The 11,537-nt window shown below is 46.3% G+C and overlaps 1 protein-coding gene across 1 annotated transcript; it reads right to left on the minus strand.

Moving 5' to 3' along the window:
• Nucleotides 1-31: 31 nt before the first annotated feature.
• Nucleotides 32-7,333, minus strand: RNF139 (ring finger protein 139). The gene is made up of 2 exons (XM_059836019.1): nt 7,153-7,333; nt 32-1,932 (listed from the first exon to the last, which is right to left on the minus strand). The coding sequence occupies exons 1-2, from the start codon at nt 7,331-7,333 to the stop codon at nt 122-124; spliced, it is 1,992 nt and encodes a 663-aa protein (XP_059692002.1). The 3' UTR covers nt 32-121.
• Nucleotides 7,334-11,537: the final 4,204 nt, after the last annotated feature.

Here is an 11,537-nt window from a genome sequence, read left to right on the forward strand (position 1 = left end):
CATTCACAGACTCAACATTGAGATACTGCTGTTGTGCTTAAGTACAATAACTACAAAGTGATACTTTTATTCTGTTGAAGTTGATCTTAAACAAATACCTCATGGCTTAGTAAAGGACATCTTAATCACCAAGGGAGTTAGAGTCAACATTAAGAGTCTCATTCAAGTGCTGTGCCACACACTCATCCTCTTCCTCATCACTATCAGAACTGTCATTATCTTCATTTAATTCATTTTCAGCATCAGCAGCTGCTTCTGCAACTTGTACAGGATTTTCATTTGGTGCCACAAACCCATTGTTGTTAGAGATACTGGCATTTTCCTTGTCCTCAATATACACTTTCTGATGGCACATCGGGCAAGTGTCCTGAATGTATAGCCACTTCCGAAGACAAAGTGCATGAAAGTAATGGTTGCATGGAGTAATGCGAGCAGAGGTGGTGAACTCATGATAGCAGATTGCACAGACATCATCTATTTCATGTAACCGACTTCCTTTTACCTCTGGAAGGGAGTTTATTTTCTTAACAGCAGTCCGTCGATTTATAAAAGTCTTCCAGCCATTCTTCGCTTGCAAGTAGATGTTGAAGTATGCATGTAGACACATCATGCAAGCACGAATCTTGCTCCCCGATTCAAAAACCATTGTGTAAGCTCCATTTCCAAACATGATCACTCCAAATATAAACTCAATAATATTGCCAGTTGAACGAACATAATAGACATAGTCATCAAGTTTTTCCCATAGCACATTATAATAGCCATCAATCATAAACAATATATAAACAGTGATAGAAACTATTACTTTTAGGCAAAGCTCTACACAGAACGCCGTCACTGCAAAAAGCCACGTATTTAGTGCATAGTGGTGCCAGAGGATGTAACTGAGCAGAACCGGAAGGATGAAAAGGCAAGCGGAAACAAACAGTACAGGGAAGTGTCTGCGAAATGATGACACATGGGAGGCACTGAGAGACATCAGCACGGGGTCTGTCATTCCATGGATAAAATGCAGGACTGCTGTCAACAAAAGGCACATGTTTCGACTCAGGCGAACTAATCGTTCTTCTGGTTTCAGTCCACTTAAACCAGTCTGCAGAGCCAAAATGAAAAACAAGACGGGTGCTACAAAACCAAGCCTTTTGTCATCCTCATCAGTTGATCCGATGAAGGCCAAGATACCAAGTCCCAAATAATGCGCTATTGAGGAAATGACAGCGCTCATGCCTAACACAGTTAGAGTCGAGTCGCACCCACTTATGATCAGGCTGCAAATCAGTTCCCAACAGTTATCCCATGATATCAAGAAGACTTTTTCTTCTGTGTTAGTTTCAGCCATCTTTACAACATATGTTAATACCACAGCTTGTGCTGTAAGTCTTGTTAGCCAGAAGACACGCAGTACAGCTGGAAACCGAATCCTTTTCCAGGTATCTTCCATCAACAGCTGTAATCCATAAATGCGATACATGTGCCTCACCAGCAGGTAAACATATCGCACCGAATAATAGAACCATTTAATTTTCGTAACTAAAATGACTGTGGTATTTAGTGTCAGAACTAGGCCTGAAATAAAAACTAGTATCTGCCGGACATTTAAAGGTAATTCAACAACCAAGCCAATTACAGGAATCAGTATATCCAGGATGATGAGTTGAGAGTATACGGACTGCACGTTTAGCAAGGTAACATATCCAATTCCAAAGGTAAGCTGAAGGATGGACAGTGCCATCCACAGCGACGGTCCTTTATGAGGGAAGATCTGAATTCCGAACGCAGCTGTGTAGTAGGCACTGTAGAAGTTTATGTGCAAAGAAGCATAGTAATTCACCAACACTGAAGTCGCAGCCAGCAGAAATGCCGAGGCAATCATATAAAACTTGAAAAGTGCTCGCTGTTGTAAGACCAGAACAACACTGGATACAAAGACACCTAAAACCAGATTGAAATCATTTAGTTCTCAGCAGAAATTCAACAACAGATTTTAACCTATTAGCCTTGGAGTTACATTTCTTTAATGTATCACTTCCCAATTAGTCACTCATAACTTTACGTTACCCTTTGGTGACCTTTTCAGAGACTAGACAAGAGGATGACTTAAATCTCTGCATTTAATACATCTGTGTACTGCAGCTGCAATGCAAAGCCAATGCAAGCATAAAGTCACAATTACTGTTAAGTTCATCTGCAGTTTCAGACTAGAGCAGTGACAACTCCCAGCCTTTCAGCCTTACTCTTGAAATCTCAGGGTAGACAAGTTCTAAAAGCAGAGAAGAATTACCAGATATAGCATTACCTTTATAGGCAAAGTTAATAAGGAATAAATGAGTAAAATTTACTAAGTCAGTCCCCTAATTCACTTGAGCAAAGCACTCAACTACAGGTGTCCAAGCTGAAGTACTAACTGTAACAGTCACCAAAACAGTTTAGCTAAACCCTTTAATGGGAAAATGCTAAGAAATTGCTGTAGTTTACTGGGGGAGGGCGCTCTTCTTCCAATTCCTTTCCATTTGCTTTCATTTCTGATAAGGCATCCTGAAACGAAAGTCTCATGAAGACGACCTTCTGCAAAATAAAGCTGCTGTACACAGAATCCAAAACTGCACCAATCACCTCTTTGCCAATGCAAACTTGCGTCTTACTTGTTAGAAGTCAGATTTAGATCTTGAAATTCCTGTTTGCTAACTTTTCCCTCATACTGACCATAAACACGTCTTGACCATGACTGGAAGGTCTGCACCTTCCTATGAGAAATCCTATCATAGCATCTATAATACCTTGGTATTACATTTATGTCCTTGCAGTAAACTCCTTCTGTAGTGTAGCTTACAAATTTCATCACTATGTAGTAGACAGGTAAGGGCTCTGCCCTAACAGATGTTAAATGGCACTTACCACTAGATTCAATTCCTTAAACATGTTTTTCTTCAGGAAACACACTGCCTTTGTTTTGGGCTTCTCAATCAGCTTCTAGTCTATGCAACTGCTTTCTTATCCAAAGCACTTTGAAGAGATTTCGATCTCTACAACTTTTATTTGATTGTAAGTTGCTTTCAATCTCTGTACTAAAACTAATGAAATCACAAATAATCCTCTTTCAACTGGAGGATAGCGTCGGTCTTTTCTGATGATTGTTATTTTAGATTGTTCCAAATCCTCCATAATAAAGTGTTTAAAAAAAAAAAAAACGTATTTTAAGCCACTGTATCTTCATCATGGGAGTAAAAAACTAGTGCTAAGAACCAGCACTGGATTCCACCAGTTGCTTGTATCAAACAACACCCCACAAAAACCAGCAAACCCCAAAAAACCCCACCCTGGAGGACTGAATGAGAAGAGAGAGGGTTAACAGGAATCAACAGCAAAAGGCAGACTACAAGAAGTTATTAATGCACCTTAACAATGTTCCTTGCCAGCAGCATTGGCTGATATAAAACATTCTCCTTAACTAATCATTAACCTAGTAACCTTGTGAAGTTGACTGAGGAAGCGCCTCAATCACTTTTCAGAAAGTGCCTTGTATCATAGCTCAGTTCTTCCACGAAAAGCTGAATATTCATTACATACAGCACTTTTAAAAAAAAAAAAGCTTGACAATTTCATTGCCTTTTCATGCATACCACCATAAACACCTATGGGAAAGCTCACACTGCTGACAAGTTTGTATCCTTTCTTTTCTCAGAAGTCAGAGAAAAGCTTCAAATGCCTGTAACAAGCTCATTATTTACATACTTCTGATCATTTGAGCCAAATGAGATGCATTTTGCACTAAGCAGGCTGCTCTGAAACACGCCTGCAAACAAAACCTATTTTTCTTCCTTGCAGTTATAGTAACAGACCTGTATGTAGATACTATCGGTCATCTTAAAACACTGATGTTTCACATGCAAGACACATCCCTAAAAACAGTACTATAAGGGGTCAATAGAAAAGCTTGATCTACTGGTTCCTCTGAAGAAGGACTAACAAAAGGTAAAGCATTTCTCTGTCAAACACTCACGTGGAAAAGGCAAGACCCCCTCAAAGGAACCTCAGAAGACCACAGGGGGTAACTCAAATCTCAGAAGGGGACCTGAGCACTCCTCTCCCCCCATCTCCATTTATGTCATTCAGTCCATCTTGCCATGAGGAGACTTCCCCCTGCCCTGCAGAGTGTTCACCAAACAGTAAATCTTTTCCCGTTTTCCCTCTGATTGATAGGAAATGCTGCAATTCCTCCTTTGATAAGGTTTGTCTCACGTTTCTGTATAGACTGCTGCTCATCTTTACTGTTCCTATTTATGCCACCCCATCACCAACTGTCTCCAGTACAGCCTCCAAACCCAGCATTTCATCAAACCACACGCATTTACTTCTAAAATAATTTATTGTGTTGCAATGAATCCCTCCCTCTCATTTTTTCCTTCAACTCCTGCAGTTTGTCAGTATCTTTATAGTAGCACACTACCTGGGATTCGACTTTCAGTCAGTTGCAGAGTTCAATTACCTTTACACATGAGTATTTTTATCATGTGGAACTGACAGATTGTTTTTTTCCCTAGCCCCAGCCATTCTACTTGGCTTCCACATCTTTCTACAAACTTCAGTATTTATAGTAACCCTCTCAAAAATCCATGTCCTCGCTAAGGAGGGACTGCTGTCTGAACTAAGTGTTTCACACTCCTGGGGGGGGGGGTGGTTCTGCTGGAACCGAGACACTTAAAAAAAAGCATGCAAAGGATGCAAAGGTGTGAAAGGTAAACATTGTGTTGTAGACAAAGCAAGGTTAATCAGAAAGGTTAAAGAAAAATTGCTCTCCAGTTGTAGAACTTGGCTCTGTGCTGCGTATAACTCTATGAACTTGTATAGAAAGTAAGTGACAGAAGAATCAGACCGAGGAATCCTGCAGTAAAACTTCTGAAAAATCATACAGATGTCTATTAGCATTCTTGAAGAGCTGCACTCGCAGAATGCTTCAGAATTGTTCAACATCACCCCTGAAAGCTATCAAATCTCTCCAGAGCTCCAGTCTTTGTATCTAAGAGGACACGTTGTGCATTTATCCTATGCTAAATAGTATTGTGCTACAGGAAAAATTTGGATCAGTTTTTCAAAGCCTGCAAATGCTAATTAAAAGGGCAACTTCCCCACTATTTAAATACAGAATGATCCAAAATAAATATTTCAGTTTATCCTAACAGCAGCAAAAACCCAACCCTGTAATCCTTAAATTCAGATGAGGAAGAAAATAGATACAAAAGCACTCTGTTGTCTGAACTACGTGGAAGGTTGTTAACATCATCTTTAAGTGGTTACACTTAATTTTTCTTTAATTTTGGAAAGCCAAGAACCACAGGCCACTTGTCTCAAAGTATGAGATAAGTCTCTTGGCACAAACTCTTCCCAAAGCTCCTTTGTAGGAGGCAGGGATTACCCACTTCTTCCCCTAAATCCTTCCAGAAAAGTGATCATATAAATGCAATCCTGAAAAGCGCCTTAATCCGTTATTCCCAGTATCACGTACTTAAGAGAGATCATCAAATAACACGTCCACTATTCTCAGTTACGTGGGATTAATTTCAAGGCGCGTCCTCCAGCGTCTGGATCATATGACGAAGGACTCCTAAAATTATGTTGGTGAGGCACTGCAATGTCATTTTTTTTTTTAAAAAAGGAATTATCAGTGGGAAGCGCCCTTAGCAATTCCAGAAGCGTGGAACAAAGCATCAAGAAAATGGGAAGCAAGGAGGAAGAACCCCTCCTCCCCATGTCAGTACCAGCTCAAGGCCAGGCAAAGGAAGCAAGTCAGGACCTCCTTCGCCTCGCTTCTCACAGGAGCACCTCCTTCCCCAGGCACCCTTTACCAAAAGAGAAGTGGCCCAAACAAAGTACCTGCTTTGCTACTTTCCCTCTTCGCTGTCTTGCTACAGGTTATCCTTTAGTCCCACTGCCCCCGGCTCCTCAACTTTTGCTGTGCCCTCACTACTACACGTCTCACTGTGTACCTTTCCTTTCAACCGCTCTTCTCAGCTTCCCACCCCAACAGCTATGCCAACTATTTCCTTTCTTTTTTTTCCTACTATAAACACCAAACAAAACACAAAATTAACATGTCACAGGCCTGCAAAAAGCTCTTGCTGTATTCTGGATTCTCCTTTCCTTCCTGCCTCAGGGTTCCCAGCTCCACGATGCAATACGCGATGCAGCATCCCCTGTACAGCAGTTAGCAGAACAGGGCTCCAACCTAGCTGAGGCTATGTAAGAACCCAAGATTAGAAGTAATACTGAAAATAGTATCACCTAGTTATACCAGTGATTTTCAACCTTCATCCCAGGGAAGAAAAAAAGCTTAAAAATAACCAGCGGCAAGTTTCAAGAGACTTCTCTTTGATGTAGGAACTAAATTGCCGGTATTTCTGAACTGCTGTTCCTAAAATAAGGATTTAACAGCGTATTTCAGGAAGACATCACACCATCCAAAGCGCTTTTAAAAACCTCGTAGATCTATAGCCACGAAGTCACATGTTTTCCGCCGAGGAGGGGGCTCGCAGCTCCGCGTCCCTGCGCACATGGCGAGCAGCGCCCGCCCGTCCACGCCGCGGCCACCGCCACGCCCGGCGCGGGCCCGAGGCTCGGCTCCGCCGGCTCCCTGCGCCTCCCGAGGGTCACACCGCCACGGGGAAGCGGGAGGATGCCACCCCGGCTAGGAGGCGGAGGGAGCCGGCCCGTCCGCTCCGGCTCGGGGACGGCGACGGGAGCGGGGGGACGGACGGACGGACGCCGGCGCTGCGGCTCGCAGGAGGAGGGGAGGGAGGTGATCTACCCGAGCAGGGACTCGGGGAGGGGGGGAGCCCAGGGCGGCGGGAAGGAGATGGCAGGAAGGGGTCAGGGGAAGGGGCGGGGGGGAAGAGACAGGCCGCGACAGCAGCCGGCAACAAGGTGGCGGGCTGAGGGGACGGGAAGAGAAGCAGCGACCGTGCCCTGCCTGCGGCGGTAAACAAGGCCTGCGGGGGCACGCAGCAGCGAGGACGGGCCCGGGCCCCGGCCCGGCGGGGGTGCCGACCCCCCAGCGCTCGGCCGGCGGCGAAGGCCGGAGCTGCGCGGCGGGCGGGCGGGGAAGGGCGGCGGGGCGGGAGTCGGCCCGTCCCGGGGCGGGAGGGGAAGGTCTCTCACCCAGCAGCCGCAGCAGCACGCCCAGGAGCGCGGCGCACAGGGAGCCCCCCGGCAGCGGGGACGAGTTGAAGATGGCGTCGATGAGGAACAGGCTGGGCACCCGCAGCGCGACCTCCAGCCCGGCCCGCAGCCGCGGGCCCAGCCGCAGCCACGGGAGCTGCGGAGGGCCCGGGGCCGCCATCCCCTGCGAGGGGGCAGGCAGCCCACCTCTCCCGCCTCTTAAAAAGCGGAGGAGGCGGGTGAGGAGGGTGGGGGGCGGGCGGCCGGCGTACTCGCTACCGCCCCGCGCCCGCCGCCCGGCACGGCCGGGCCCCCCGCCGCGCCGCCGCCGCCTCCATGTTCCTCTGCGCTCCCTCGGCAGCGCCGGCCCCAGCCGGGCCGGGGGGGGCGGGGCCGCGCGGGCGTCGCAGTGCGCGGCCCCGCCCCCGGCTCACATGCAGGAGGGGGCGGGCGGCGCGCGCCACCGCCCTCCCTCCCACCTCCCACCTCCCGCCCAACTGCCCGGGGCGGAGCGCGGTTCGCGCTGGCCGCGCGCGCTGGCGGCGGCGGCCGCGAGGGCCTCGCTGCGGGCCCGGCCTCGGTGGGCGCCTCGCGCCCTCCCTCAGGCGCGGAGGCGCTGCCCCCGAGGGGGCGCGGCGGGGAGCCTGGCCCCCAGCCGGCGCCCGGTTCCCCTGCGCCCCACAGGCCGGGGGCGGGCCGGGCTTCGGAGGCGGGGGCTGTGTGAGGGACATCCCGCCTCGCTCGGGGCTGAGGCGAGCGCGGCGGCGGGGCGGGTTTCCCCGGGGCGGTGCGCGGCGTGTGGGAGCGGAACTCGGCCTGGGCGGCATTCCTGAGCCGGGACGGGGGCTCGCCCTGCCGTGCCCTGCTCCCGGGAGGCTTCACCTGCCCCTCTGGCCGGTCTGCAGTAGCAAAGCAAAAGAAGAAGCGCCCTCTGCTATTACATAAACGACAAACGTGGATTCATTCGTCGTACTCCTAAAACCACTGCTTCACCGCAAAGAGTCCTCTTCACATAATTACAGAAGCGTGCTTGCTTCGCAGTCCCCACCGCCCGCAGGCCGCCGCGGGTCCGGCCTGGCTCGGCGCCGTCGGGAGGACGAGACTTCCCCCGCCGTCGGCCTCCGCCTCCCCCGAGGGAACGCGCCGCTCGCGCCCCTGCCCCGAGCGCGCGGACAGCACTTTCCCGCGCCCGCGTTCTCACCGCCTCGCGGCGTGCGGGTGGCGGGAGCGCTAAGGCCATCGCTTCCCGGCTGTCAGGGGAGTCGTTCACCTTGAAGAAGTAATGAGCTCTTAGGGGAGGGTTATGCAGAATTTCCTGTTCCTTCGTGCGCGATGCAAAAGCCCTGTCTTCCTCGATGCGTAACCGTAGGTCAGGATCACATGGAAAAAAGGCATTTTCCTTTGAAATCCTGTTTCCTTCCTCACGCAGCCTCACAGAAGCCACGGATATGGGGACTAACCTTTGGAAACTTCGAGCTGCCCTGAAGGAAGGAAAAAAAAAGATTAAAAAGTACATTAAATGCGAATGTGCAGTCAGTGTTGGACCGTCTGACATGGGGGCATTTCCCGCCCCATCGCCTGTGCGAAGTAAAAGCGGGTGTCAGGCCGCGGCTGGCATCGGCTCGGCCGCCCCTCCGCGTCTGCCAGGCTGCGACCTCCTGCCAGCGCCTGCGCCAGCCCCACCGGCCGCAGCTCAGCCCCTCTCTGTGCCCGGCTAGTCCACGGCTGCAGCCCTTGGAACTCCTGTTCTTTGCAAAGGATTTTGGGTCAGGCAGCAACAGTATTGCACAGGAACTTCCCCAAGCAATGCCCCACACTAACAAAGCCAGAAATGCTGCCAGATCGCTGAAGGATTGTATTGCAAAATCCATGGACGTGGACAAAGTGCATGTTTTAATCCCATGCCGAAAGGCGTAACTCTGACCCAGTGAGCATCCCCACACCAGATAATAGAGGTTAGGGTTTACAATGTGAAAAGTGTTTATTTTGCTTAGATTTGAAGATGGCTGAATCACACTGATTTCAGACTTGCCTGAATCATTTTACTCCTCAACTAAGTATGAAGCTGCTGAATATGAATACAAGTATTTGATTTGAAATGAAAAGCAATGTAAATCAAGTAGATCTGGCTACTTGATAATTCTCAATAACCCACATGAGAATACTTATTTATATGAGGTGTAATTTCAAGAAATCAACAACTTAAAACACCATTTATGGAAATAAAATTCCCTGCCCTCCCGAGGCTCTTCCAACTTCATTTAATATCCTCATCAGTAAAGAGGATCTTAAATCTATTTTTGCAGTACAGGCTTCAGGATCAGAGGCAATGCTGTAGTACATATTTATATTGCTTTAAGGACATGTGGATTAAATGGAATCCATTAAATGGATTTTCAGGTTTAAATGCATGCATTTACAGGCATATTTTACAGATGTTATTCAGGCATGTAAGTACAGCCATGGATATCTGCAGATTATTTTGTGCATAAACACTTCCAGGTTGCAAACATTCCGGAAATCCTGGTGTTAGTAAAGTGTATCAGATCAAATTCCTACATTTTTTACACAAGTTCTTCAGAAAACTTGTTGCAGTGTTTAAGACTCCTACTTTTCATTTAAGTTCAATTAAAAAAAGAAATCTAAACTTGATTATCATGCATACAATATGTAGGAAGATGATACCTACTGGGTATTGTTAATTTTGCAATTCACACTATGTAGTTTCAAGTGTGGAATAATAAACAAATTTCAACTTTGTTCCACAAGCATAATTCTACTGAATTCAGTTAGTTATATATACAAATTCAGGAAAATTTGTCATATTATTTCTAGGGTTAAATGCAGTCTCAACTTCTTTGTAAATCTGGGGGTTAGATCCTATTCTAAGTACATTCATATTAATACTCCTATTAAAAAGTTTTCTTAGTTGGGGACTTCTGCAATTTCTTGTTCATAAACTATCAAACAAATTAAGCAGAAAGCTCCTTTATTTGTCTAAATAGATTAATTGCTAAGGGCAAATAGTCCTGAAAGCCAAGGTGAAGGTTGTTCCACGTATCATTCTGGCTGTGTGTACCTGACTTGGTAAACGTGTCAGGTGTCGGGCCTACACCTCATGACAAGGCAGCGCCAAAGAACATGCCCCAGGGAGTTGTTGCATAATAAATAAGAACTTACCACTCAAAAATGCTTTCCGAATAATTTAATACACCTCCTATAGTTAGAGAAGTGCAGATCAATTTATTGCAATAACAAATACAAGTCACTGGAATTCTTTGATGTTCTTTCTATACAGCATGTGGCAGAAGGTTGGGGTTTTACTCGCAGTCATGTAAAAATTATTTTGGGGGGGTTTTGACAGCTCAGAGTGGTCAAAATTCACATATTTTTTTCAAAAGCTATTAAAATTTTTCAATTTGAGATTTTTAGAACAAGAGGAACTGCATAAACACAAATTATCAAGTGCAGCGTCTGATGGTTTCCTTGAACTACAGCTGTGTAAGTGGCATGTGCTGAAATAACTGGAGATAAAGCAATCTTTATTACCTTCTGGAATGGTAGAACTGCATACTTCCTATACCAGTCTGCCGAGGCCATGTTTAGGGTCTGTGCCCATATATGATGGCCACATCTAAAACCACTTTTTGGCAAAACAACTTTTTAAAACTCCTCCTTTTCCTTAAGTGCTCTCATGAGCCCTTGAAGCCAAAGGCTTTATTGGATTAATGCCAACGCTTACCTCAGATATTACAAAATCACATGGTCTTGCAAAAATCACATTTTTATAAGTAAAAAGAATAAAAATGCTTTTTTTTCTAACTACAAGACCCTGAAAAGCTTTAAATACACACGATATCTTTGCCTCGAAATACCAGAAGTAAATTTAGCCTGAGACAACAACAATAAATTTTGTAAGAATGAAAAACGATTGGCTGCTAAGAAAAACGGGGCAAAATGTGCATTTCAAAAATTCGTTTTAGTTTGTAATGAATGTAGCAATCCATTAACTACTTCCAAATTTCATTTTTCCTTCCCAGATACCTTTTGCGGTGAGTTACCCAATATCATTTTGCATTCCTTTTATAAGAATAAAGCTCTGTACAGTATGTCTTTCATTTTGTCATAACAGCTTTTTCATTACAGTCAGTAAGGATGTCTATATTTTGGACTGAAAAAAAAACCATGAGTCATGAAAGGAACCTAAAGTGGATTTTCTTTTCCAAGGATGATATTCTGGCATAAAAGAGACCAGTGTATCTGCATTTTTTTAAAAGCCAAATATCAGTGTTTTATTAATGCAATTTATTAACTGGTGGATTCAGGATGTGGGTGACACCCGGCTGTGCCGTGGTGAAGCTGCTGTTTGCCTCCTGCAGAGGACA

This window comes from Gavia stellata, chromosome 3 (genome assembly GCF_030936135.1).
Source record: "Gavia stellata isolate bGavSte3 chromosome 3, bGavSte3.hap2, whole genome shotgun sequence".
Classification (NCBI taxonomy): Eukaryota; Metazoa; Chordata; class Aves; order Gaviiformes; family Gaviidae; genus Gavia; species Gavia stellata.

Excerpts from the sequence above, each read along its gene's own strand:
- RNF139 (XM_059836019.1), bottom strand. The coding sequence starts at position 7,333 with ATGGCGGCCCCGGGCCCTCCGCAGCTCCCGTGGCTGCGGCTGGGCCCG. Across the intron at positions 1,933-7,152 it reads CGTGCTGCTGCGGCTGCTGG|GTGTCTTTGTATCCAGTGTT; the intron begins GTGAGAGACCTT and ends ATCTGGTTTTAG.